This window comes from Yamadazyma tenuis, chromosome 1, assembly GCF_029203305.1.
Source record: "Yamadazyma tenuis chromosome 1, complete sequence".
In the NCBI taxonomy this organism is placed as follows: Eukaryota; Fungi; Ascomycota; class Pichiomycetes; order Serinales; family Debaryomycetaceae; genus Yamadazyma; species Yamadazyma tenuis.
Window position 1 is genome coordinate 162,958 of NC_089461.1, and position 27,144 is coordinate 190,101.

At 40.8% G+C, this 27,144-nt stretch overlaps 15 protein-coding genes across 15 annotated transcripts; 8 read left to right on the forward strand and 7 right to left on the reverse strand. All coding sequences in view use genetic code 12, as the record gives it.

Moving 5' to 3' along the window:
• Positions 1-25: 25 nt before the first annotated feature.
• Positions 26-799, reverse strand: PSN45_000083 (uncharacterized protein; the record flags this gene model as incomplete). The annotated part of the gene is made up of 1 exon (XM_006687518.1): positions 26-799. One exon carries the CDS (start codon positions 797-799, stop codon positions 26-28), a length of 774 nt encoding a protein of 257 aa, XP_006687581.1.
• Positions 800-882: 83 nt separating this feature from the next.
• Positions 883-2,319, reverse strand: PSN45_000084 (uncharacterized protein; the record flags this gene model as incomplete). Its single annotated transcript, XM_006687519.2, has 1 exon — positions 883-2,319. The coding sequence occupies one exon, from the start codon at positions 2,317-2,319 to the stop codon at positions 883-885; it is 1,437 nt and encodes a 478-aa protein (XP_006687582.2).
• A 139-nt stretch (positions 2,320-2,458) lies between these two features.
• On the reverse strand, positions 2,459-4,635 carry ATP1 (Alpha subunit of the F1 sector of mitochondrial F1F0 ATP synthase; the record flags this gene model as incomplete). The annotated part of the gene is made up of 3 exons (XM_006687520.2): positions 2,459-3,881; positions 4,174-4,313; positions 4,561-4,635. The coding sequence occupies 3 exons, from the start codon at positions 4,633-4,635 to the stop codon at positions 2,459-2,461; spliced, it is 1,638 nt and encodes a 545-aa protein (XP_006687583.1).
• A 946-nt stretch (positions 4,636-5,581) lies between these two features.
• Positions 5,582-6,514, forward strand: PSN45_000086 (uncharacterized protein; the record flags this gene model as incomplete). Its single annotated transcript, XM_006687521.2, has 1 exon — positions 5,582-6,514. The coding sequence occupies one exon, from the start codon at positions 5,582-5,584 to the stop codon at positions 6,512-6,514; it is 933 nt and encodes a 310-aa protein (XP_006687584.1).
• A 75-nt stretch (positions 6,515-6,589) lies between these two features.
• On the reverse strand, positions 6,590-8,974 carry CDC24 (Guanine nucleotide exchange factor for Cdc42p; the record flags this gene model as incomplete). The annotated part of the gene is made up of 1 exon (XM_006687522.2): positions 6,590-8,974. The coding sequence occupies one exon, from the start codon at positions 8,972-8,974 to the stop codon at positions 6,590-6,592; it is 2,385 nt and encodes a 794-aa protein (XP_006687585.2).
• Positions 8,975-9,801: 827 nt separating this feature from the next.
• On the reverse strand, positions 9,802-10,815 carry PSN45_000088 (uncharacterized protein; the record flags this gene model as incomplete). Its single annotated transcript, XM_006687523.2, has 1 exon — positions 9,802-10,815. One exon carries the CDS (start codon positions 10,813-10,815, stop codon positions 9,802-9,804), a length of 1,014 nt encoding a protein of 337 aa, XP_006687586.1.
• Positions 10,816-11,107: 292 nt separating this feature from the next.
• ERV46 (ER-derived vesicles protein erv46) lies at positions 11,108-12,337 on the forward strand (the record flags this gene model as incomplete). Its single annotated transcript, XM_006688630.2, has 1 exon — positions 11,108-12,337. The coding sequence occupies one exon, from the start codon at positions 11,108-11,110 to the stop codon at positions 12,335-12,337; it is 1,230 nt and encodes a 409-aa protein (XP_006688693.1).
• A 41-nt stretch (positions 12,338-12,378) lies between these two features.
• Positions 12,379-13,197, reverse strand: PSN45_000090 (mitochondrial 54S ribosomal protein mL46; the record flags this gene model as incomplete). The annotated part of the gene is made up of 1 exon (XM_006687524.2): positions 12,379-13,197. The coding sequence occupies one exon, from the start codon at positions 13,195-13,197 to the stop codon at positions 12,379-12,381; it is 819 nt and encodes a 272-aa protein (XP_006687587.1).
• A 418-nt stretch (positions 13,198-13,615) lies between these two features.
• PSN45_000091 (uncharacterized protein) lies at positions 13,616-15,616 on the forward strand (the record flags this gene model as incomplete). Its single annotated transcript, XM_006687526.2, has 1 exon — positions 13,616-15,616. One exon carries the CDS (start codon positions 13,616-13,618, stop codon positions 15,614-15,616), a length of 2,001 nt encoding a protein of 666 aa, XP_006687589.2.
• Positions 15,617-15,715: 99 nt separating this feature from the next.
• Positions 15,716-16,798, forward strand: RTC4 (Restriction of telomere capping protein 4; the record flags this gene model as incomplete). Its single annotated transcript, XM_006687527.1, has 1 exon — positions 15,716-16,798. One exon carries the CDS (start codon positions 15,716-15,718, stop codon positions 16,796-16,798), a length of 1,083 nt encoding a protein of 360 aa, XP_006687590.1.
• A 222-nt stretch (positions 16,799-17,020) lies between these two features.
• On the forward strand, positions 17,021-19,390 carry FOL1 (trifunctional dihydropteroate synthetase; the record flags this gene model as incomplete). The annotated part of the gene is made up of 1 exon (XM_006687528.2): positions 17,021-19,390. One exon carries the CDS (start codon positions 17,021-17,023, stop codon positions 19,388-19,390), a length of 2,370 nt encoding a protein of 789 aa, XP_006687591.1.
• Positions 19,391-19,499: 109 nt separating this feature from the next.
• Positions 19,500-20,024, forward strand: GIS2 (gig suppressor; the record flags this gene model as incomplete). Its single annotated transcript, XM_066157395.1, has 1 exon — positions 19,500-20,024. One exon carries the CDS (start codon positions 19,500-19,502, stop codon positions 20,022-20,024), a length of 525 nt encoding a protein of 174 aa, XP_066013492.1.
• A 436-nt stretch (positions 20,025-20,460) lies between these two features.
• On the reverse strand, positions 20,461-21,708 carry PSN45_000095 (ornithine aminotransferase; the record flags this gene model as incomplete). The annotated part of the gene is made up of 1 exon (XM_006687529.2): positions 20,461-21,708. One exon carries the CDS (start codon positions 21,706-21,708, stop codon positions 20,461-20,463), a length of 1,248 nt encoding a protein of 415 aa, XP_006687592.2.
• Positions 21,709-24,177: 2,469 nt separating this feature from the next.
• On the forward strand, positions 24,178-25,095 carry FCR3 (basic region leucin zipper; the record flags this gene model as incomplete). The annotated part of the gene is made up of 1 exon (XM_006687532.2): positions 24,178-25,095. The coding sequence occupies one exon, from the start codon at positions 24,178-24,180 to the stop codon at positions 25,093-25,095; it is 918 nt and encodes a 305-aa protein (XP_006687595.1).
• A 244-nt stretch (positions 25,096-25,339) lies between these two features.
• On the forward strand, positions 25,340-27,049 carry STI1 (Hsp90 cochaperone; the record flags this gene model as incomplete). The annotated part of the gene is made up of 1 exon (XM_006687533.2): positions 25,340-27,049. One exon carries the CDS (start codon positions 25,340-25,342, stop codon positions 27,047-27,049), a length of 1,710 nt encoding a protein of 569 aa, XP_006687596.2.
• Positions 27,050-27,144: the final 95 nt, after the last annotated feature.

The window sequence follows — 27,144 nt, forward strand, 5'->3', positions numbered from 1 at the left end:
TAATTATATATTATATATGATGAATCTAAATGATGTCTACTTCCCTATGAAAGATGGCAAGGCTAAACTCAGCTTTGGCAATAATTCTCTTTGAAGTAGTAGTTAACTCCGGCTTAAACAACTTATCTGGATAAGTAGTTGGCTGGAACTTACACTTCTTGATATAGAAGTCCACTAACCCATGTTCACGTATAACATAAGCCTCTATCAATACCTTGTCGTACTTCTGGGATGAAATTTGTGGATTATTTGTGTACTCGAGAAACTTCAAGTTTTGAAGATAGTTTTCTACAACAAACTCGAAAGTCAAGCTACCCAAACTCCTCATGAATGATGTGAAAGCCGTCAATTCCAATGTCAATTGGTTGTCAAAGGTCTCCTTGACCAAATAGCCACTCGAAGCCAAAACTCGATACAAATCATCTTGCAAATCATAATCATCGTTTATCTCCTTTATCTTGACTTTACTGGCATTAAACCTGAGCTTTTCAAAGTATTCCTTGGGAATATCACAAGCATAAGCGTCTTGCAAACTTTGTGACTCTAAGTCAAAGTCTCTCTGTAATTTTCCACACACGTCCTTGGGTCCTAACAAAATGAACAAAAGTGCATCCAAATTGGCCTCAAGGTCTAAATCTGATAAGAAACTAGTTGGTGATGATATTCTCTTGCCGGAGACACACTCGTACTGGAAACGAGGTTTATCATAGGATTTGTTAACAAACTTGTAATATGGGGTCCAATGCGATCTAGTGACAAGATAATTTTTGGGTAGAATTAGAAGTTCAAATTCAGACATGGATTAAAATGAGTAATCATTGAAATCTGCCAGTTTTGAAAATACAAATTGAGTGAGATTTGAGATCATTATATACATACAATCTATATACCTATATGCAAAAGCCTAAGAATGACTATGAACTGATTGGGTTGGAACGGAAAGGTCTCTCTAAACTCAATGATATGTTTCCATCTCTTCATGTTGATTGTACTTTCTTTGAATAGTTGATCCCATAAATGATAGCCTCCGAATCGACTCTTGAGAGTCTCTTTTTGGAGAATACCTAAGTTATGGGAGAAGTCTGCCCACACAATTATGCAGCCGATATAACATAATACCTTATAGTCAAAATCGTTACTGTGCACTTTCTTAGCACTTGGAGTGTACACTGAATTGTTATTCAAAGTCAATGCTTTGTACTTTGAGAAGGTATCGATGACGTCAGGATACTTCTTCAAGGTTATGTTGATGGCCTTAGACTCATATAGAGCAGTATTGGTACAAAGATCTATGAACAGGTTTCTTGTAAGGTCATCTTGGAATATGTTTTCGTTTTCTGCCATGAAGTTTAGTATAGATTTTAAACCTTTCTCTGCTTGATTCATGATAAGCTTTATTTTAATATCAGTAGGACTGAGCTTAAATATTTGTTCGTTGCTCAACCCCAAAATGGTTTCAATTGGCTGTATTTTGGGCATTCTTTCGATATACTTTTTATTTGAATGTGTTGATTTGACCGGTTTAAGGGTGATGGAAAAGAGCATTCCAGGCCCAGGAATTATTTTGGAGGTAGGAGGTACTTCAGCTGAAGATTCTGTAGCAGCCAGGCTCCTTGTATCACACGGCTCTCGGTGAGCTTCTGGTGGATTGGCCGGTTTGAATTTTGGTTCAGCTGGAACTAGTTCGTGTGCATTTTGAAGATCAGCCTCTTTGTTTTGTCCCTTCTTCTTTTTGGGTTTCCGAGACTTTTTGGGTGGGTTTTTGACAAGCAGTTCTCCATCTTTGAATGGCTCTATAGGTTCTTTGAGACTTAACTTGGACTTTTTACCCTTTGTCATACTTTTAGTCTTTATTGGTACCCTCACATCGATTTCTTTCAACACCACTTTTTCCGCCGGTAGAATTGACTCACCGAGTACATTACTGGATGCAGATGGCAGGATGTGTTTGGGTGTATGGGTCAAAACCGTTTCTTCGGCTTTTTCAGAACAAACGTTTATAGCTTCTGCCCATGATACATCGCGTCTCACAACACTAGTCTCATAGCCCTTCTCAGAGCCAATTGCTTTCCTAGATTTCACCACAACAATTGCCGGGGTCTGTTCTTGATAGAATGAATTATCAGCTTGCTCCGAACCCCAGGTATTTATGAGACTTACTTCATTATCTCGATAAAGCTCATCATTAACAACTGATACACTAGCAGAATTGGACGATTGGATATTGGTGGCCGTTTGAGTCAAGATATGGTTATCATCATGGGTAACCAGGTCGGGGACAAGGCAGTCATCAGCCCAATCAAAAGATAAGTCCTTCATAAATCACTAACAGCAGAGCTTCATACAAAATGCAAATAAAGCTCGCTTCGCAAAGCGCGGTTTGTTTTGAATATATGCTCTTTATATTTTTTGAGAGGAGTTTATAGGAATCTAAACTATAAAAAAGGTTCCAGGTTGCTTAGAAAGAAGCAACAAAAGATTCGGTGACAGTCTTCAACTTAGCCAAAGCTTCCTTGGACAATTCACCCTTTTCTCTGATGGTGTCCAAGATTTCAGCTTCACTAGATTTCAAGTGAGACAAGAAAGCGTCTTCAAATTCACCGATTCTGCTCAATTCAACGGCATCCAAGAAACCGTTAACACCAGCGTAAATCAAAGGAACTTGTTCTTCAGCAGCCATTGGAGAGTATTGGTTTTGCTTCAACAATTGAGTCAATCTTTCACCTCTAGCCAAGGTTTGCTTGGTAGAAGCATCCAAATCAGAACCGAATTGAGCGAAAGCAGCAACTTCTCTGTATTGAGCCAAGAACAATTTCAAGGAACCGGCAACTTGCTTCATAGCCTTAACTTGAGCAGCGGAACCAACTCTGGAAACGGACAAACCAACATTAATAGCTGGTCTAATACCCTTGTAGAACAATTCAGCTTCCAAGAAAATTTGACCATCAGTAATAGAAATAACATTGGTTGGAATATAAGCGGAAACATCACCACCTTGAGTTTCAATAATTGGCAAGGCAGTCAAAGAACCACCTCCCAATTTTGGGTGCATCTTAGCAGCTCTTTCTAACAATCTAGAGTGCAAGTAGAAAACATCACCAGGGTAAGCTTCTCTTCCAGGTGGTCTTCTCAACAACAAGGACAATTGACGGTAAGCAACAGCTTGCTTAGACAAATCATCGTAGATGATCAAGGCGTGTTTTCCATTGTCTCTGAACCATTCACCAATTGCACAACCAGTGAAAGGAGCAATATATTGTAATGGAGCAGCTTCAGAAGCAGTGGCAGCAATAATAATAGAGTATTTAAGGGCATCGTTTTGTTCCAAGGTTTGAACCAATTGGGCAACGGTGGATCTCTTTTGACCAACAGCAACGTAAACACAGTATAATTTCTTGGATTCATCAGCACCTTGGTTCCATTTCTTTTGGTTCAAGATGGTGTCCAAAGCAACAGCGGTTTTACCGGTTTGTCTGTCACCAATGATCAATTCTCTTTGACCTCTACCAATTGGCACCAAAGCGTCGACGGACTTCAAACCAGTTTGCATAGGTTCGTGGACAGAGGTTCTTGGTAAAATACCTGGAGCCTTAACTTGAGCTCTGGAAGAAGAAGAAGCGTTCAATGGTCCCTTACCATCAATTGGGTTACCCAAACCATCAACAACTCTTCCCAACAATTCTGGACCAGTTGGAACTTCAACAATCTTACCTGTTCTCTTGACGGTTTCACCTTCCTTAACCAAGGCATCGGAACCAAACAACACAATACCGACTTGTCCGGCTTCCAAGTTCAAGGCCATACCCTTGACACCAGAAGAAAATTCAACCAATTCTTCGGCTCTACAGTTGTTCAAACCAAAAACTCTAGCAATACCATCACTATAGTCATATTGTTAGTAAATTATTATTGGTATAGGTGTGGTCAACGGTGGTTGAGAAATTTTGGACGTCTCATAAATCTCATGAATTTTTACATTTTCATTGGTCGAGCACGAATCCGAACCCGATCTCGATATCCAATTCCATCATAATTTGAAATCTCCACCTCCAAATCTTCTTTCCACTAGGTACAGTAAGAATCAGGTGATATGAAACATGAGTATACGCCTCTATATCTCATTGATTCATTTGTACTCGTCAAAGACCTCATAAATTAAAATTGAAAACATACCCAACGGACAAAACTCTACCGGTTTCGTTTAAGTTAGCTTCATCGGAAACACCTCTGATTCTTTCTTCCAAGATGGAGGAAACTTCAGTTGGAGCAGCCTTAGCAGAAGCAAATCTCTGCAAGGTAACTTGTGGACGAGCCTAAAATAAATCGTTAGTATGGGTCTCGGAAGAAATAACATCAAAAACATGGACAACAATTGCATACGAATGGCCATCAAATGAATTGGTGACATGGTAGACTAATTCAAATACGGCACGGTTGATGAATAGACAAACAATTGAATTGTCAATTGGATCCGGCGAGTTCCTGCTGATTTTGGTGGAATGGTGTCAGTGTCAGCAATTGGGGCAATTGCAAGCACTGACGACAGTTTTTGATACATACAATTCTCAAAGCAGATCTAGACAAAGCTGGCAAAGATCTGGAAGCAGAACGTAACATAGAACGAGAAGATAACATTGTTAATATTCTTTCAACGAAGTTGTTTAAAAAAACAAGTTTTCAATTTTTGGAAAAACTGAAAATTTTATATTTTAATTTGTCGAGCCTGGGTTTTCCAGTGAGCCAATGAGAATTCCTGCTGCCGTTTTGTGTTATTTCCACCCTTTATATTTAGTGCGACTCAAATGTTGGTATAGACAATTTGAGTGGGCGATCGGGTTTTAGGTGGGGTGGATGTGGAGGGGGGATATGGCAGCGAGAAATAAGCCCCGGAATTGCCTGAAAGAGGTTGTGTATAGTTAGAGGAGAGTTATGGAAAGCTGTGGACGTGTTTACAGGTCTTGGAGGAGGAATTGTGTGTATGTTTCTGCGTTTATTGGTTCCGGAGATAGTTGCAAATTTCGCAGTTGAAGACGATATAAGAGTATACATAAAAAGGAGTATAATACTCAAAGATTGGTAAGCTTTAGGGTTATTCACAATGTCTAGAATCCCACTACTTCTTGAATACTTCCTTTCTTGAACGCCTTTTTTGCGTTTGAACTGCAATGTAGATACGTGATAATGCTTAAATACCTTGAAGAACATGAGTACTGTTCTGTGGCTAGAAAGCTTCGCCCGGTAAGCTGGTATGGATGTTTCTATATTACATGGACTCAGATCCTCCCATTAGAAGACAGTTTAGACTGTTAGGGAAACGTATTGTTCTCCAAAGCCTTGTATTGGCCACTAAAATACCAAAAACTCAATAAAAGACGAAGTCGAGAGGTACCCTTACGACTAAAAAGTGATGAATATTCAATAGAGCCATCACCTGTCCCATTCTCCATTTTTCACCTCTCTCTCGCTACAAATACCTTATTAATACAATCTCCCCAGTTTCTTATCTCACACCATACGTAGGAGTGAGAATCGAAAAATTCAGTGAAAAATTTTATTGTAAGATCCTATACTCAAACCAAATATGAGCAAACATTTAGTGTATAGGTCTGTGAGAACGTTTGCTACAGACAACAAATCTCCTTTCTTGTCTGATATATTGGCTCGAATCGAGAAAATCAACTTGAACAAGGATTCCTTCCAAAAGGACACTCAAAAGAAACCCAGAAGAAGAACACCAAACAAACCAAAGGCTGATATTACTTCCGCTGGGGCCAAAAATTCATTGAAAGAAGACATCACGTCACCTGTAGTAGACAAGAAGGCTTCTTCTTCTGCTGATGGAAGTTTTAAACTCCAAAAGATCAAATTTGCAGATCATCCCTTGTTCTCTGGTAAATTGGACAGATCCAAGTTCACCAGAACCGACCAGAGTCCAAGGAGGAACACCCAGAGACCCAGAACAAGACCAGATGGAGTTAACACCTCCACCACAAAGGGTACTACTTCCCGCCCCAACAGATCACCTAGACCCAAAAGGGACTCAAAGCCCTCTAGAACAGCCAAAGGTTTGGACGACGACCGTATTTTTTCAAGAACAGTGGAACCAAAAAGCTACAGCCCATCTCTAACCAACCATTTCTTGTACGGAAAGCCCACCACCGTGCAAATGAACTTGACTTCCAGAATAACAAGTTTAATCAAATCTCAATTACTTGGTTCCAAATATCCCTTCAAATTGCCTAGATCAATAATCGAAGCAGCTCCTGCTGAAACGTCAAATAGATTTTTACTCAGTTCTTCATCCTACTCCTTGGAATTAGATCAAGAAAAGGTCAGAACTGAGTTCAACACCATTGTTAAGGGTCAAGCTACCAAAATAGCTGGGGACTCCAATGCTGTAAAGCTCTTGAACCAAAACCCTACGGTGAACTTGAGTGCAAAATCCAAGATGGCAAGCATAATTCAAGAACAAAAATTCCATGATCTCTTCAAAGATGCTTCGTGGAAACTGTAAATAGTTACTTGTATATTCATGAAATAGAAGTATCATTCTTCATAAACGAACAAATCAAAGTATAAAAGAGTGGGCCTAAGAAACCCAGATAGTTAAAATACGATGACTGACTTCCTCGAACATATCTAAAGCCAAGAGCCAGTCATCATTGGAGTCCATTACAACAAAGTCACCATCTTCATCCTTATATCTTAATTTGTTGACCATAATATCGTCTTTAACCTCTCCACTAGAGGCAATTTTTGTGGAAATCTTCAGGTGTAAGTCACTGAATTGGATTGAGGCTGGTACCATTAAATAGGATTTAATTTCCATTTTGTCATAAATGATTTTGATCGTGATTAAACTATTGCTTGAATTGTTTGCACTCGAATTGACAGAAGAAAGGGAGTTATCCTGAGCATTGGTTGAAGCCGAGTTACTAGCAGAGCTTGAATTGAAATTCTGGAGTGAAGATGAAGACACCCTACTGTTGGAAGGTTCACTAGTGGACTTGCTTAGGCTTTGTCTCATCATACTGAATGTAGAAGAGGACGAGTGGTGTCTTTGATTGTGAAAGTTGCTTCCGTTAGATGAACGTATGGAACTTTGATCATTAGTAGGTTGAATGGATTCAAACTCATGACTATCTCTCAATTTGCGTTGAATTTGATTGTTCATTTCGTTTGTCTTCAAGTTTCTTAAACAGTTTTCCCATTGGTTTCTGAATTCTTCCGTCCTATACCTCAAAGTGAAGGATCCACTTTCTTTCCTACCTGACCATGCAATGACCATTGAGTATCCAGTAGTATTTGAAGAGGAGATGTTATAAATTTCCAGAATGTAGACTCTTCCCTTTAGTTCGAGTGGAGACTTATCCTTTGCGTGGTTCATATTCTCTAGCAAGTTCACACTTGAAGAATTAACAGACGCAGATGACTTTTTTCTCGAGGATAACAAGTCTCTTCTCTTTTTACCTTGGTCCTCATTTGTAGGGTTTACTTCAACAAAAAAGAATATGATTTTCTCAAACAAATAAGCATAATATTCCTTTTCGTTATCGCTATCCTTGACACCTACCACGCCATGATATAATAATTCACCTTGATCCTTCAAGATAAAGCCTCTCCAATTGTTGACTCTTTCAGCAAGGTTCTGCAAGTAACCAACATTTTCACTTCTTCTTTGAGCTTCGTTTACTTGATTTGCAACTTCTTTCATGGCTTGACTTGCAATCAATAATTCATTATAGCTTGAGTTGTCAGGGTTAGACCAAGTATCAATCAATTCCTTTAACAACAATGGATATTTACACAACCTTTGGATAGGCTTCAAAATGAAACTTTGCAATTCAAAACCAGGGTCCAATAATTTCGACGACTTTTGAAGATTATCCGTTTCTTTATTAATCAAGTCGATAGCACCAAGTTGACCAATGGTCCAGGGTTCGTAAAATTTGAAAGGCCCGTTAGCAGCATGAATGAAAATAGAACCAATTCTGGTGAGATTATCTGGGATATTAATATTACACTCCAAACCGTTTAAAAACCTCCTCTGAAAGTCAATGATCTCACTCAAGTTTGGAAATAACAAATGTATTTGTTCACTGGAAATTAACTCAGCTTTGGTTAAATCAGCCTTATATTTGAGCAATACCTCCAAGTCCTTGACATATTTTCGTTCTGTCTCGATTATTTCTCTGAATACCTTCGACAGATCTGAACTAATTGTAACTTCTCCCACTGCATTATCCTCCCAAGCAATTGACGAAGGTAATAAGTGTTTCACAACCCGAATGATCTTAAGAAGATCATGGGTACTGTCCAGGAAAACATTAGAAATGGTGAACATAAGGTCATCATCTAACTTCAAGTGCATTTTCACGGCTATCAAAAAGTCGTACACAGATTTCTTGCACATTCGTACATCGTCACTTCCAATAATAGGGATTTGATTAGCCTTATTGTTTAAATTGAATAATAAACACAATGGAGCACCTTGTTGGAATAATTTCCATAATTTGGTGACAGGGTCAACTGCTATGTTTGCCGGCAAAACACCAGCTGTGAAAGTGAATAGGTTGAGTGAGTTATTTGATAATGGCGCAGATGCCTGATGCAGGGAGGTATTGGAGTTGTCAGAATGGATAGAAAAACCCGACGAAGCTCTAAACTCAGTACTAGAACGTCTGTCTTGCAACTGCTGAGACAAAGCCAATGCTTGTTGTTCGGAACATTGTTCGGCTACAGAGTGAGCAACTTTCAAGAACGGTTCCATCCCGTCGATCTTACTCAACCGATTCAATAAACTAATACACTGGTAATACAAGTGATCTTTGGCACTTGAAAGCTGGTTGAAGTTCATGTTGATACCGACAGGAGTCGAGGAAACCCGAGTGATGTTCCCCGAGTTGCTCAAGGATGTGGATGAGTTCGAATGGGAGTTTGAGGAAAACGAACGAAAGGGTGGATGGGGATCCATGATCTAGAACGTATAAGTGATATCTATTAGGAGTGGATAATGAATGATTTGGAAAAAGTTTGTACGAATATTGATATGTCCGATGAAATTGGTGTACAAATAAAGGAGTTTCTGGTGGGAATGAAATGGACAAGTATAAGGTTAGTGGAGCGTGCGAAAGTTAACGAGAAGGGAATGAATTAACGGAGAATACAGCAACAATACGTGAGTAAATGGGCGCAAGTTGAACACACGATGAGTGAAAGTGTTAATGATTCACAAAAAAGTACAACCACAACACAAGTTGATTAATATATACTTAAAACGTATTTATTTACTAAATGTGAGCAAGGAAAAGCAGATAAAAAAAACTTCAGTGCGAAGTTTCGGGAGGAGTCGCACGCACCTTCTCAAGAAGGATGTTGCTGGAAAAAGATTGAAAAACTTCTATTGCTTGGGAAATGAGAGGTCCATACTACGACAGTGGAGCTGGTATAATTGATCTGAGAGACAAGGCTATTGTTTAATCAATCTTAGAGACAATGGCTGGGGTGGTCTCTAAGAATGTATAACAATTCCAGTAATATGCTGGAATACAAGACTCATCGCGATATATAGCAGCATTCATCCAATGAATGCCATATCTCCATAAACATGCCGGTGAAGTAGTTATATAGTTCTTGAAACTACAACTCTTTAGTGTAAATGATGTATATTAGTTATTTGCAGCCTGGGGTTAAAGGAGTTGTCGACGCGACATTCGTATAGAACAGGTGCAACTACTAGAATTGGACTTGGGGCAGCGCGGTACGTCAAGCCATTAAATCATGTGCTAAGAACAAGAGCCTCTAGTCATTTTTATACATGTAGGTCATAGTGGTGCAACCCAGGCTCGCAAAGATATACAGGGTTCGATTGGGAATCCAGCACATTGAAGGCAAAACCGATTTCCCGGCGGCAGAATTGGGAACTTCCATCAATTGTGATCCCAGAGTGTACTCAAAGATCCGGATATTCTCTGTGGTATCAAAGGCTACACCAATGTGCGACCCTTCTCGACTGATACTGACACACAGAATGGCATCATCCACATCGGTGAGCGTTTTTTCCACGAGCATCGTGCTGCACCGGTGAATTGACACCACTCCTTCGTTGGACCCGAGTGCGAAGTAGGTCCCAAGCGGGTCGATGCTGATGGAAGTAATTGACGAGCGGTGGCCGGTAATGGTGGTCCAGAGCTTGGTGCTCGTGGTAGTATCGTCGAACTCGTATACGGGAGCGGTACCGTCATGGAGAGCCACCACGAAGAACTGGTGCTGGTGGTTAAACCACTGGAAGTCGTAAATGTGTTGAGACAAATGTAGTTCATGAACCTTACGATAGTCATCACCCACTGCAAGGAAACTGATGGTGCTATCGCGATCCACCACCGCTAGAATTCGGCCATCAGGAGAGTACAGCACGAACTGGCACAGAACTGGCGACGGCGTTTCGGATGAGTGCCATTTTTCAATCTTGATTTCTTGTTGGAGCTTCCCGTGGTGAGCCCGCCAGACCTTGACGTACAGGTCTCGTCCCACACTGGCGAAAGTACTATCATGCTTGGGGTGCCAGGCGATTCGCTCCACAGACTTTTCGTGGGGACTTTCGATGATTTTTGACTCTGTGAGCCCAGAATTAGTTAGTTTCCAAACTCGAAGGGACTTATCAGTACGGGAATTGACCACGGTGGTGCTGGTGGCATTAACGGACACGAAAATGATTTCGGACGTGTAGCCTCCGCTGCCCGCTAACTGCGAGTCCTTGACGGTTTGTGACTTGAGCAGCTGGAAAAACTGCTGTTTGGTGTTTAGTGGTGGCATGGGTGATAAAGTTTAGCGCGACTCGATGGTTTGTGAGTGTGCAAATGCGACTTCATGGGACACAGATCCGGGCTCACTTTTGTGCAAAAGCCGGTTGCGAACAAGGCATTGTAATTGACCAACCCGTAAGGAGGAAGATATCTCTCTCATAGGTCTGATGTCTTGGAAGTCATTAAATCAATCTAATTGTGTACCAGTTTCCTGCGCCCACTTAGTGTTTGCATCCGGTCGTGTGGACCCAATCGCGCTAGCTCGACATCAGAATCAATTCCAACATCTGTACACATCACCCATGGTTCAGCCAAAGCTTCTCTCTCTCGATGCCTTTGCAAAGACCGTCGAAGATGCTCGAGTAAAGACCGCATCTGGAGGTATCATCACGCTTGTGTCTATTACCATTGTGTTGTTTTTGATTCGAAACGAGTATCTCGATTATACCCTGATAATTACCAGACCAGAATTGGTGGTAGACAGAGACATCAACCAGAAATTGGACATCACACTTGATATTTCATTCCCCAGTATTCCCTGCTCCATGATAAACCTTGATATTCTTGATGTCAGTGGGAACGTCGAACTCGATATCTTGCAAAACGGGTTTCAGAAATACAGGATTCTTTCCAGTGGTGAAGAAGTTTTAATGAAAAATGCACCTTTAATTGACAGCACCCCATTAGAAGTAATGGCAAAGGGGTTAGACAAACCAGAAGATGCCGAACATACTCCCTGTGGTGACTGTTATGGTTCTTTACCCCAGGATCGAAAACAATACTGTTGTAATAACTGTGAGACCATCAGAAGGGCATACGCTGCCAAGGTGTGGGCTTTTTACGACGGAGAAAACATCAAACCTTGTGAAGATGAAGGCTATGTTAAAGCCATCCAGTCTGAAATCTTTAACAATGAAGGGTGTCGTGTTAAAGGTACCACTCAAATCAACAGAATTAGCGGTAACTTACATTTCGCTCCTGGAGCCTCGTTTACTGAACCTTCAAGACATGTGCATGATTTGTCTTTGTACAATAAGTTCCCAGATCGGTTCAACTTTGACCATACCATCAACCACTTGTCATTTGGTAAAGATCCAGAGACCAACGCTAATACCGATAAGAAGACGTTACATCCATTAGATGGAGAAACTAGAAACCTCAAGGAAAAGTACCACTTGTATTCCTATTTCTTGAAAGTTGTCTCCACCAGATACGAATACTTGCAAGAAAAGCTTAAAGCTCCATTGGAAACCAATCAGTTTTCCGCCATTTATCATGACAGACCCATAAAAGGTGGTAAGGATGAGGATCATCAACACACTCTTCACGCAAGAGGAGGATTACCTGGGTTATACTTCTACTTTGATATTTCTCCATTGAAGATTATCAACAAAGAACAATACTCCAAAACTTGGTCCGGGTTTGTTTTGGGAGTCATCAGTTCGATCGCCGGGGTGTTGATGATTGGATCATTGCTCGATAGGTCGGTTTGGGCTGCTGAAAAGGCCATAAGGGCCAAAAAAGATATTTAAATTATATTTGGCTATGTACAAAAGTCTATGTGAAAAAAGCTTTAAATATCATTTAATAGATGTTGAATTTCGTTATAATAGTCATTGTTCAAGTATTTTGGCAACTCTTCTTTGGCCAACCACATAAATTTTACGGTGCTGGATGCTGGTTTGAACTGGCCTGACACTATCTGGGACTTGATGAAAAATTCGTTATTGTCAGAAGATGAGATCACGTGACATGGTTTACTCGAAACATTATAATAGTTCAACCCTTGGCCACCAAGGTTGTAAATTCCGTCTTCAGCCACTTTGTGCAATGGGATCTCATGTTCTTGACTCACAGCGAAGTTGGGAAATGTCCAGGTCTTGTTGTCTTCACTTATCACCAAGTATAAGGAGCGACTCAATTTTCTCTCTAAACTAGTCGTATCGTTTTTCTCATCCGCCTGAGTGACTCGGGAGTTGGGATTGATCTTCCGAGATAAACTGTCTGACGAATATTCATCTACAATTTCACTTCCATCTTCAGCCTGCTTATAAGTTTTAGGTAATCTAAGTTCTTGCTTGAATCTTCTATCTCTCAGCTGTCTGATTTCTGGTCTTCCATCGGTAAACTCCATGGTTGGGTTGTTATACACAGGTGGCTTATTCAATTCCTTGAACCGGTGGTCTCCCAAGGTTCCCCCTCTGTAGTAGAACCATTTTGGAAAAGTCCACATCAATCGTTTCCATAGTTCATTCTGGTACTTATAATACAGCTTTTCGAACGCGGGCAAGTCCCTAGTGATCACCGGATTCCTGGCCAATAATACAGTGGAAGATATGACAGGAGTGGCAGTAATACTCGAGTAGTGTCTTATTATAGTATTCCTGATCATTAGCGTGAGGTTAAGGTTTAAATTTTTCATTTTCAAAAAAACTTTCTCACTCGCAAAGTCGTGTGGCCGGGTAACCATAGAAACTGCCGTTTTCATTTAAAGGGCGGCGTCATTCCCACCTTTTTGGTGTCGACAATATTACTCAGATTTTTTTTGTTCCACAAGTAATTCTTCCCTTCTCTTAAAAGAACTGACGAAATCAGAGTTTTATTTTGGTACGTTCCCTCCAGAAATCATCAAAACATCCTCCATATCATATCACAAAACATTTCCTGAAATCCCTTCAAGTTAAGTCGTTTTCCCGGTTTATTTTTTGTAATTGAGTGCTTTTTTATAGTAAACGGCATAGAAGAAAAGAGGTACTTGGACGCTAGTATCGTAATCACTTAGTAGTAAAACTCACTCAGAAAAAAAGAATATGTCGGACATTGAAAAGTTTGAAAGTATTTTGAAAGAAATCCCTACATTAAAGGCTCCTGGAGTATCAGGATCAAGAATTAAACAGTTGACCGAACTTGCTGTTAAGAATGTTAAAGAAGAGTCGGTGTTAATCCCCATTTTGTACACCGCTTGTAAATCCGTACCTTCATCTCATAAATTGGGTTCCATGTATGTTGTGGACTCGATTGTGAGAGCGTATGTTGATGAAGCCAGAAGATTTAATGAAACTTTTGGCCCCGAAGCTCCTCAAGGAAGTTTTGCCGCTGGCGTTTATAAGATCAGTGAATTGATTGAATCTTTAATGGATGACGCTTTGGAGTTATCAATCGTTCAGTCTCAAACCATTAAAATTTTGAAATTGTTGGATATTTGGGAAAGAGCTCAAACATTTGATGCTTCTATCATTGACAGCATCAAAGACAAGCACGCAAAATCTTCTACCCCCCCAGGCACTCCACCTCCCGGTAGAGTTAAACCAACCAGTCATCTCACCGCTTCAGCAAATGATACTAATGATGGTGGCAGTAAACCCGAAGATTCAAACAGTATTTTGCTGGCATTAGCATCTTTGGCTCAGAAGTCAAACTCTAACAGTTCTACTCCGAATAACCAAGGTGTAACCCCTGTTACCGGTGGTGGTAACCAAGCCAATAATATCTTGGCTCAATTATCTGCCATCTCATCTGCCGGAAACGTTGCCTCTAATGCTGTACCAGCATCGACTCATAATCAAGCAGCCCCTGCTAGTAATAATGTGTTAGATATGTTGCAACAGATGCAAAACTCTCAACTTCAACAGCTGCAACCGCCACAAAGAGATCCTAGAAATGATCGCGGTCCCGATACCTATTCAAGAAGAAACAGATCTCGGTCTCCAGGCTATGAGAATACCGGTAGAAGAAGAGACAGGTCACCACCTAGATATCAACAACCTGCTAGTTTACCCCAGATTCCTGGTCGCAATGGAGTACCACAGCTTCCTCAGCAGGCTCAGTTTCAGCAGAATCAATATCAGCAACAAAACCAGTATCAGCAAAACCAAAACCAGTACCAACAAAACCAATACCAGCAAAACCAGTATCAACAGAATGGTTACCAGCAAAACTCGTATGATCAACAAGGTGGAAATGGTCAGTTCTCTCAACAAAACCCTAAAAAACGACAAGGACCATCTGGTCTTAACCAAGAAGGCGAACAAAACGTCCCTGGAAACCCTCATTTCCGTCCTCGTAACGTAGGAGTCGATGCTACCTTACCCCAAGGCTCGATTAAGGTGTTGTCCAGAACGTTGTTTATTGGAGGTGTCCCTCGTTCTATGGGAGAGCATGAACTCGGTGATGTTCTTAGACCATTGGCCGAAGTGCAATCAGTTATTCTTAACAGCGAAAGAAAGCATGCATTCGTCAAGGTCTACTCAAGAAAAGAAGCCGAACAAGTCATCATGTCTTTCAACAAGGATAATGCGTTGCCCTTGCGTACCCGATGGGGAGTTGGTTTTGGACCAAGAGACTGTTGCAACTACCAGCAAGGAGTTTCAATTATTCCGATTCAAAGACTTACCGAAGCCGACAAGTCTTGGATTGTTAGTGCTCAATGGGGAGGCACTGGTGGTCAACCATTAGTGAGTGGAGTTGTGGTTGACGAACCAGATATCGAAATTGGATCTGGTATTTCATCCAAGGCTATGTCCAAGAAAATGCCAACGAACTCTGCCAGAAATGGACCCAAGTCCAATAGACCTGGCGAACCAGAAATAGAATACTCGAGAGGAGGGTACAACGGTCAGCAACAAAACTTTGGTGGCATGAATCCAGGAGCTGTGAATCCATTGCAAGGGTTGTTCAACAATGGTGCACCACCAAACGGATTACCACAGATGCCCAACTACCAACAGATGAACATGAACCCTAATGGTAACCCCAATGGTAACTCCAACTTGGGGTCCCAGCTCTCCAACTTCTTCAACCAACAACAATAGTATTAGTAATAGAGTATATAGCATTAAAATAAACTATACTTGACTGAGAATTAACCCGCGATTTTTGCAGCCTTGACTTTAACGCGATCCATCGACAACATGTCTGAAAACAAATATCCAAGTATACACCGACAACGCGCAAGCCCCAACGCCAAGGCTATCAAGATCAAGGATCCCAAGAAGTCTCTGATATTCAATTCAGATACTAATTCTTCAGACTATCTGTCCCCAAAACGTAAGAAACAACGCTTTTTAGAGAATCTCAAACAGCACAACAAGTTACCAGACACATTTAAGGATGCAACGTCTTCCCTGGGAACTTGGAATTACATTCCTACTTCAGATAGCGAAGATAGTGATGGCCTTGATGACTTGTTGATTAACACCAATGGAATTGTCTCTGAGAATCAAAACTCCTCATCCAGACCAAAAACTGAAGCAAAAGATCTCGCTGAGTCGACAGAACTCACACCACCAAGACCCCAGCCTTTGGCCCTGACACCTAGAAAGACAGCACTACCCGCTAAACAGGACGTTCTAGATACCATATTTGATCAGCAGGTGGATCTTGAAGAAGTCAAAACCCGGTTTGAACTGATGAATATCCCCCCGGTGACCAACTCCAAGTTCGAGCTCAGGCACAGAACTGATAAGTATCTCGATAGTATTCCCAAGTTTCTCAAGGGGACCAAGCCAATGTCTTATTTCTACGATTTGGCCAAAGAACTGAGAATGGCTGCACCTCACGAGACAATGAGACAGCGAGATAAATACAACATCCGCTGGGAAATATTTTACGGAGGATACTACGGCTTGAAACGGCAAATGTATGTGGCAAGCGTCATCCTCGACACGTACCGAGACTTAATTACCAAAACATCCTCTAAAAATGCCACAGTGGCTTTCTGGGGGCCAGAAGATTTCTGCAAGTATGTGCTTGCCAACGAGATCATCTTAAGATTTATCATGGAAGACTACGAGTGTCTGTTCAGTCGAGCTGAGGAGATAATCAAGGAGACGTCAGAGTATGGAACCAGTGTTACCGACTCTATTGACTTTGATGACGACGTTACAGAAGAAACAAACACTTTGGAACTTCCAGAAGTTGTACCCAAATCGAAACCGGAGCCCACAAAACTTATTAAAATCAGTGACTTGTTTGATGATCTGGATGACGACTAGTGATTCATGAAATATCCCAAAACCACTATATGTATAGTGGTTAGCGTGCGCGGCCCAGGCGGCCCTCACAGCATTTGGATGCGACAAATAAAATGTCTTGATCAGAACCTAGTTTCCAAACTGTTCAGTAAAAGTCGTTTTTTGTGGGCAAACCACCCAGTACTCCCTTCCACGTCCACTTTTGTTCCACGTCTCTCTAGACAGTTCCACCATACATCCCAGATGCTCCAAGACACTGTTTTCGTTAAGAATCTAGCTGCCACGGCCATTACAGGCTCCGATGCCTGGAACAGGCCTACGGCTCAGCCGATCTTGATTTCAGTTGCTATTGATACCGATTTCTCCAAAGCATCGGAAACAGACAACCTCAAGTACTCGTTGAACTATGCGGTGATTTCTCGAAATGTCCTGGAGTATATGAAACTTCATGAACTGAAAAACTTCAAATCACTTCAGAATATCGCCGAGGAAGTCTGTAAAATCGTTACAGACCAGAAAAGAGGTGGTGGAGAACAAGCAACTGTCTGTGTCAATAGTGCCAAGTCGGAAATACGGGCTGATAGTATTGAATACCAATTGACTAGAAACCCATCCATGAAATTGGATGTATTGGATACTATCACGGTTCGTCGGCTTCGATTACTTACCATCATTGGGGTGTTTACGTTTGAACGGTTGAAGAGACAAATAGTGGACGTGGACTTAAAGATTGAGCTTTTACCAAATCATAACGTTCAAATCCATATTATCATGGATGAGATTACTAACTATGTCGAAGGGTCAAATTTCAAGACTGTAGAGGCTTTAGAAATGGCTATCGGCCAATTAATATTCCAGGGCAATGGTGATCATATTCAAAAGGCTGTGGTGACTATCACAAAGCCTAATGCTATCACCTATACCGATGGAGTTGGAGTAGAATCCTCAATTACTCGGGAACGGTTTGTTGGGGCTGAACCGATTAAAGTGGACAGTTCGGCAAATGTGTCTGAAAGTTTTAACTTGCCAGCAGACAAAAGTGTCGATGGTGCCGGTTTTCACACCGCTTTCATAGCGTTTGGCTCGAATGAGGGAAACCAAGTTGAGAATATCACTAAATCCATTGAATTACTTGACAAATACGACGTTAAAGTACTGGCCACTTCTGCCATGTACATTTCCAAACCCATGTACTACAAGGACCAACCTGACTTCTTCAATGGAGTCTTTAAAGTTGAGTTCTCTGACAAGTCCCCTCATGATTTGTTAAAGATTTTGAAGAACATCGAGTACAACCACATTAATAGAGTGAAGGAGTTCGATAACGGACCTCGCTCAATTGATTTAGATATTTTGTTGTATGACGATATAAGCATTAACACCCCTGACTTGACTGTGCCCCACAGAGCAATGTTGGATCGGACTTTTGTTTTGCAGCCATTGTGTGAATTAATTGCACCGGACTACGTTCATCCAGTAACAGCAGAACCTGTTCACAATCACCTACAGCAACTATTAAAGTCTTCTGTGCACGAACTGATCCAAGAGCTGAGCAAGCTCTTGCAATACGTGCCGGTAAATCGGTTAACACCACTGGAGAATCCATTTAAATTCGATTTGTTGACTAACCACTCACCAACGTTGATGATGGGGATTCTCAACATCACTCCTGACTCTTTCAGTGATGGCGGAAAGAATTACGGAGTTGAGTTGGATCAAGTTCTTGCAAACGCTGCTCAGTTGGTAGCCGACGGAGCGAAGATTATAGACATTGGAGGTGTTTCCACTAGACCCGGTAGTGAAGAACCTACAGAGGAGGAAGAATTACGTCGGGTTGTTCCTATAGTAGAGGCCATACGTTCAAGTGTTAATAAGAACCTTGCCAACGTGTTGGTGTCTATTGATACTTACCGGTCGTCTGTGGCGGAAGCATCGTTAAAAGCCGGAGCTGATATCATCAACGATATTTCGATGGGACTCTACGACGATAAGATGTTTGAGGTTGTTGCTCGCTATGGTTGTGCCTATATCCTCAATCATACTCGAGGTACAGCGAAGACCATGTCCCAGCTCACCAACTACGAAGCCAATACAAATGAAGACATCATTGAATTGCTAGTGGACCCAGTCACAGGCCAGCTCGATTCGGTCAGTGACTCGCCTTCTGTGAACAATCTCATAAATGGAATTGGAAGAGAGCAGGCGTCACAGATTTCAAAGGCATTTAAGCAAGGAGTTAGAAAATGGCAAGTAATTTTGGATCCGGGTCTTGGGTTTGCTAAGAATTTGACCCAAAACTTGGCCATATTGAAACACAGTCATTCGTTCAAACACTACAGCACCATTTTACGTCAACAAGCCAATACTGAAACCGGCACGGCCAATGAAAAATATATGAGTTTTAATGGACTTCCGCTTCTTTTGGGGCCATCGAGAAAGAGGTTTTTGGGCACCATCAACAATGAGCCCACAGCCGAAACTCGAGTTTTCAGTACTGCTGCTTCTATAGTGGTATGTGTACAACAAGAAACCAACATTGTCAGAGTCCATGATACAAAAGAAATATTCAAAACAATTGCAGTTGCAGATGCCATTTACCGAGATTTGTACTAGCAGTTACCCGACTGTCAGGACAAAAAAGTGTCGAGACCAAGAAATCTTCGCGCATTCAAAAAATTTTCATCATCGATAAAGACCAGCTTTATTACAATTATTAAATAAAATGGCAGCAGTATTCCCAAGAGCTTGTTACAAGTGCGGAGAAGTCGGACACTTGGCTGAAAGCTGTACTCAAGAAGAAAGATTGTGCTACAACTGCCACCAACCCGGCCATGAAAGCTCAGAATGTGAGGAACCAAAACTGACCACCCATAAACAATGTTACTTGTGTGGTGATGTGGGACATGTTCAATCTGACTGTCCAACTCAAGAACAAGGTTCCAAGTGTTACAATTGTGGTCAATTTGGCCACATATCTAAGAACTGCAATGCTTCTGCTACTGAAAAGCCAGCGTCTGCTCCTGCTGCTTCTAAGTTCAAGCCTTCTACCACCTGTTACAAGTGTGGAGGTCCTAACCATTTTGCCAGAGACTGTCAAGCCAACAACACCAAGTGTTACGCTTGTGGAAAGACCGGCCATATTTCTAAGGACTGTCGGTCTGCTACTGGAGGTGACAACTTTTCGGTTAAGGCTTGCTACAACTGTGGACAAACCGGCCATATTTCTAAGGACTGTGATGCCGCTTAGTCAAGTTGAAATGTTGTATATGGTTTGATTTGATGCTGTCATGGAGATTGTTTTGTATTCATAGGTGAAAGAAGAAAAGCCCTAAATATATGATTTTAGCTGTAAGATGAACGGAACTTGTCCTCAACGCTTTGAATACTCGGGATGATTGTCTGATTCCATAAATATGATGAAAGAACGTCAGTGTAAGCATTTCATTGTTTTGCAAGCTGGTCTATTTCATAAAATAAGCCATCCCCAAAAAAGAATAAAAGTCAGCGTTCTAAGATGCCTGGATTCAAAATATTTAGCCACTATGATTATTTGTGACAATGACCTAGGCCATTGTGATGTGATCCAGTAACTCTATTCAGTATTTAAATTTATATATTCATCTAAAAGCAGACAGCGTACACAATGTTAATTAAATAACGAGCCTCGATGGAATTTGCAATCCTTAGTATCTCAAATAATCAAATGTCACAGCATCAGGAATGTCTGCAATTTCCAATGCAGTAATTTCATTGATGGTTTGTTCCAACATACGAAGACCAAATCTTAATTCCTCTTCGGTAATCACCAACGCAGGTGCCCACCGAATGGTTTTTGCATGAACCATTTTACAAATAATACCTTTTGACCTCAAAAGCATACAAACATGCCATACCTTTTTTCCATTTAGTTGCAGCTCATCAATATCAAAACCTGCCATCAAACCTCTTCCTCTCACATCGGTTATAATAGAGGACTTTTCTCTGATAGAATTAAGACCATCAAGCATTATCTTTCCTAAGTGCTTTGCATTATCAATCATATTGTCTTCAATTAATACCTCTAATGCAACCTTGGATGTTGCACAACTTAATGGACTACCAGAAAATGTTGCACCATGAGAATTTGGTTCGATGCAATCCATTATTTCTCCAGATGATAAAACCAAACTAGTAGGATAGACCCCACCACCAATACTTTTTGCAACCACAAGCACATCTGGCTTAATACCATCTTGCTCGCATGATAAAAGTGTACCTGTTCTTCCAGCACCCATTTGAACTTCATCAGCAATATATAAAATATTATACTCTTCACATAAACGTTTTACTTGTTGCAAATACCCATCTTTTGGAACATAGATCCCTGCTTCTCCCTGAAGAGATTCCAAAACAATAGCAGCTATATTTGGTCCATCAGTTTTAAAAGCTTCTTCTATATCTTCAATATGGTTGTACCTAATAAATTTACCTTCCGACCCATAATAAGGGCCAACTTTAGGAAGAAAAGGACCATAGTTTTTTCTGGCACCTGGTGTGGTTGATGCCGAAGTACTGCCAAGGGTTCTACCATGATAATTATTCGCAGCAAATAATACTATGGCTTCGTTTTGACTAATTCCCTTCTTGGTATAACCCCAAGCTCTAGCTAATTTTATTGCAAACTCAATTGCTTCTGATCCACCATTCAATGGAAGTGCTTTTTCAAAATCGAAATATTGACAAACAAATTTGATGTAATCTCCATATAGATTATGGGTAAATGCTCTAGATGGCAAAGCGCAAATCTGTGCTTGGTCAATAAGAGCTTGAACAATTTTTGGATGTGAATGACCTTGATTAGTTGCACAATATGAGCCTCCAAAATCTAGGTATTCATTGTCGTCGACATCCCATACTTTACACCCTATTGCTTTCTTAAATACCACTGGCATAGGAGTATAGTTTTTTGCGGAATACTGTCTTTCGGTTGCAAGACATATTTGAGATTTCGAGGAATTCATCTTATACCCACAAGGTCTAAAGGAATTTCTTACCTATATATAATAGTATTTCATGCTGATGCTCACCACCATCTATTGATGATAAGGGCAAAATCCCGTGTTTCTACTTCCCAAAACAGCTATACTTTTGAGAAAATATATATTCTCCGGTGTGTGTATGGGCACTGGCAGCTAGCGTATCGTAGATTCCGTTCTCAAAAGAGCAACAAATTTGAGAAAATCAATTCTTCGGTATATGCTTTCCAGAGTTCCACTCAAATTTCTTCTCTGCTGCTACGTATAATTTCGTAGTATTTCACGCAATATGACTTGAAAATGGTGAATTTAAAACATAGGAGTCCCCGGAACAGTTGAACCTAATAAATTATAAAAGGAAACTCTTTTGAGATTTTCTTTTGCACTTCCTCCATATTTTCTTGATCTTTTACCCAAAAATGATCACACAAAAGACTTCTAGCTAACCTCTGACTACCTAAATTAAGATGCCATTCCGATAAGTTGATAAAATTCAAAACCTGTGCTCTGTGAGCCTCCAAAACAGCTTCTCTGCCCGCAATATATAAGGGAAATGCAATGCAAGAATCCGGGCCAGACCCAACGAGTATCTTTTCTGTAACTATTGAAATAACCCTGTCAACATGAAAAACCATCCGAGCAGATTTAGGATCTTCGTGACAGATTTTCCTCAAAAGTAGTATATAAGCTGAATGATAGTAGATTTCAACCAATACAGAAAAGTTAGAACTATCATCTTTAAGATTTATTGTTTCTTCATTTAACCTCTTATAGTCTTCTAATTTCTTGACGAAACGAAGCTCCAGCTCTGTCTTTTCCTTGGAGATTGAAATCATATCATCGTCACTTTTTGTTGAACTTTCTTTGGCAATATCATGACTGAGGACTTCAATTTCATAAATTATTAACAAAATTTGTACAGGGCAGCCAATAATACTTAATAAAGAAGATACATCAGCCTGATTCAATTCACAATGTAACAAGTATTCAAGAATATATTTGGGAACAACCGGTCTTGTGTCGTTAAGACTGCTCATAAAGACATCATTAAACACAAGTCTTTGAATGATAAACATGGTGGATGTACTTGAAGAAACATGGAACCTCAAGTTATGACGCACTACCAGCTCATTCACTAACCTTAGATAATTTCTCTGCTCTGCGAATCTCATTTGTGTGTCTGTTTGATCACACCTGAAAATGGAGTAACTGATTTGCATCAACAAGTTTAAGCATTTGATTGCAAATGATTCATTCTCAAAATAATTATTCTTGTTCAATTGTATAGTGTTTGAAACAGACATGAAACTCAAACATAGCATTTCCGAAAGACCCGTACTCAACGAGTCTAGTATCGCCTTTGACATAAGCTTCCTTGCATACAAATGTTCACCAGCAATACAAATCAATGTAATTAGGATATCCTGGGATATCTCAGAATAGGGAACCAAATATTTTCTGTAGGGTGAATTTGCATTATCAAAAGGGACCATCTGATCCAATATAACCTCATTGAAGTAATCAAATAGTTTGAATATCAATGCTTGGTCAACAAAATAATAACTGGTTGGGTTATTACCATTCAACATATTAACTGATTTTGATAAATCATGGATTGTCAATCGGAAAGAGTCCGATAATGAAATCCTTGTGAGTGGATAATATTCTGAAATGCCTGTTTTAGTACCAGGAGCTTCTACAGACATATCTAAGGCTTCATTTTCTTCAAATCCAAAACCTTCTTGACATAACACTAAACTCTGGTTGTTCTTTAACTTATTCATCTCCTGATGGCTCGGCTGTAGATGTATTGGCAACCTTTTTTGAGCTCTATCAGAAACGGCATATTGAACAAACCTTCTATTCTTTTCAAAATGACATTGTATAGCTTTCTTGTGACACTTCCCGCAGGTTGGTTTGATTAAATCACACTTTATTCTACGTTTATAACATTCAAAACACGGCCTTTTATTATTATCAGGGTTCCTGATGGACCCTAAGCCCTTAGAATCCTTCAAGCTTGTCATGTACAGTATCGTTTGTCTACCATAGGCCCTTGCGAAATATGATAAAGTTGTAGGTGCGTAGATAATTAACCTTGTGATTATATGGTTAGTACACATACTCATTAGCCCTGACTGTTCTTGACTTCGTGTACACTTGAAGCAGTTTGGATTCTTCTAAAACAACTAAATGATAGAACCAAATGTGAACTGCTGTAAAACATTACTAAGGGTTAGTGCTTATTAACTGATACCCATACCCACATATATACCTTTACTTTTACTGTGGGTGCGAATTAAACATTTCACGCAGTAAAATCTAGGCTATTTGCGAACATCTAATTTCCAATTCGTAATCCTTGTTCCAACAACCGAAGATACAATGGAGTACACCAACTATATGTCTAAAAATGAATTTGAAAATGGGGATATCGGGCTCTATAACGACAACCAGTTCGGCTTGACCCAACAAAACGTCTATATGCTCGATGAACCCGTCCAGTTCCCGGGTCAGTATATTCCCAATGCTGACACATTCAGCGATAGATCATCTCCTTCCACAAACAACAGCAACTTGATGACAGTAGACCACGCTATCTTGTCTAACCATCACGGCCAGAAGTCCGACTTGGAAGCCAGTTCCACTGACGAAAACTCCCATAAAGTGGTAACCTTGCGTAACGGAAAAGGTAAAAGTAAGAAGCAGTTGGCAGAAGAACAAGATACTCTTTTGTTATCACGAGACGACTCAGAGTTGACAGAGGAAGAGTTGCAGTTGAAGAAAAAGGCACAAAATAGAGCTGCTCAACGAGCTTTCAGAGAGAGGAAAGAGACTCGATTGAAAGAATTGGAGCAGAAATTGAATAAGAGCGAGGAAGATAAACAAGCGCTATTAAACAAGTTGGAGGCCATTCGCAAGCAGAACCTCGCCATGAAATCAGAGAACCTGGATTTAAAGACCAGTAGGAATAACGGTACTACTCCCGAATTGAAACTTGACTTCCCCAAGAACGAGGGGGATTTCATCGCTCGTCTTTTGGAAGGTCAAGAACATGTTTATCTGTCCTCTGACTCCAAGAAGGTCTACGATTCCCCTGAAAATGGTCAAAAGGTTCTTGCGTTCGGAGCAGTATGGGATTATCTCTTGTACAGGGCCGATGAGGACAACTTGAATATCGACGTGATGGAAGTAATGAATAGCTTGAAAGGTAACGAGAAATGTCATGGGTATGGGCCTGCCTACCCGGTGGAGCTAATAGATAAAGCCATTTTGGAGAACAGTTCTCCCAATGACTTTTGAACGAATGAATGATTCCCAATTCCGCTTGCTTTCCAGGAGTTTTTGTTTTACTACTGAGTGCTACTTGTGCAATTTAATGAACCTGCTCAAGTTGCTTATACCAGAGGCTATTGTCCATAGACTTTTACTATAATGTACTTCTAATAAAATGAGATCGAACAAACGAATTTTCTAGAAGTGAAAAGTGCGACCAAAGCATACATAAATTCACATACAATCCCTAGGCGAATTCTTTAATCTAATCATGTCCGCAGACGAATTTAAAGCTGAAGGTAACAAGTACTTTGCTGCCAAAGACTTCAATAAGGCCATTGAATACTTCACAAAGGCCATCGAAGCCTCTCCTGTCCCCAATCATGTGTTATACTCTAACCGTTCCGCCTGTCACGCCTCGTTGAAAAATTTTGGTGAAGCATTGAAAGATGCCGAAAAGTGTGTGGAAATCAACAGTTCGTGGTCCAAGGGCTATAACAGAGTAGGGGCAGCACAGTATGGGTTGTCCAACTTGGAAGAAGCGAAAGCCTCCTATCAAAAAGCCTTGGATCTCGATGGTTCAAATGCCATTGCCAAAGAGGGATTAAAGGCCGTTGAAGACGCCATTTCTTCTAGAAATTCCCAGCCAGATATGGGCTTGGGAGCCATTTTTTCCGACCCAAACATGATTGAAAACTTGAAGGCTAACCCTAAGACAGCCGAATTGATGAAAGATCCTGAATTGGTGCAAAAGTTGAGAGGCATCCAGGCCAACCCCAAGGCCAATGCCACCCAGTTTTTAACCGATCCACGGTTGATGACGGTGATGGCCACCTTGATGGGAATTGATATGGATGGTCCTCCACCAGGTGATTTTGGCGCTGCTCCAGAGGTTCCAACCCAAAAGCAAGAACCTACACCAGCTCCTCAATCAAAGAAGGAACCTGTACCTGAACCAGAAGACGTAGAGATGGAAGAACCTGAAGACACCTCGAAAGAAGATGCCGACAAGCTCAAGGCTGAAGGTAACACTTTGTACAAGCAGAGAAAGTTTGACGAAGCCATTGCTAAGTACACCCAAGCTTGGGAAACTCATAAGGATATCACCTATTTGAACAACAGGTCTGCTGCTGAGTTTGAAAAAGGTGATTTCGAAACTGCCATCAAGACGTGTAACCTCGCCATCGACGAAGGAAGAGACATGAGAGCCGACTATAAGTTGATTGCCAAGGCGTTTGCCAGATTGGGTAATATCTACTTGAAGCAAGATGACTTGAACGAAGCTGTCAAGTACTTTGACAAGTCATTGACCGAGCACAGAACTCCTGAAGTGTTGAACAAGTTGAGATCAACTCAGAAGGAAATCAAGATCAAAGAGATTCAGAGTTATGTTAACCCTGAAAAAGCTGAAGAAGCTAGATTGGAAGGTAAGGAATACTTCACTAAAGGTGACTGGCCTAATGCGGTTAAAGCTTATTCCGAAATGATCAAGCGCGCACCAGAAGATGCCAGAGGGTACTCCAATAGAGCTGCTGCATTGGCCAAGTTGATGTCGTTTCCAGATGCTGTGCAGGACTGTAACAAGGCCATCGAGAAGGATCCCTCATTTGTCAGAGCGTACATTAGAAAGGCCAATGCCCAATTGGCCATGAAAGAATATGCTCAGGTAATGGAAACTCTTAATGTGGCCAGAGAAAAGGATACCGAATTAGGAAGTAAGAACGTGAATGAAATCGATCAATTGTACAACAAGGCATCATCTCAGAGATTCCAGAATATAGAAGGTGAAACTCCCGAACAGACCATGGAAAGAGTCTCTAGAGACCCTGAAGTGGTCCAAATCTTGCAAGACCCAGTGATGCAAGGAATCTTGCAACAGGCCAGAGACAACCCCGCTGCCTTGACCGATCACATGAGAAACCCCGAAGTCAGCAAGAAAATCAACATGTTGATAGCTGCTGGTGTCATTAGAACCAGATAGTGGTGGTATGCAAAATTGGTAAATAGCTAATATACACTACAAAGTTTTCCCGTACGCCTACCTGTAAAAAAGTATTCACCTAGCATGGCCCAGCA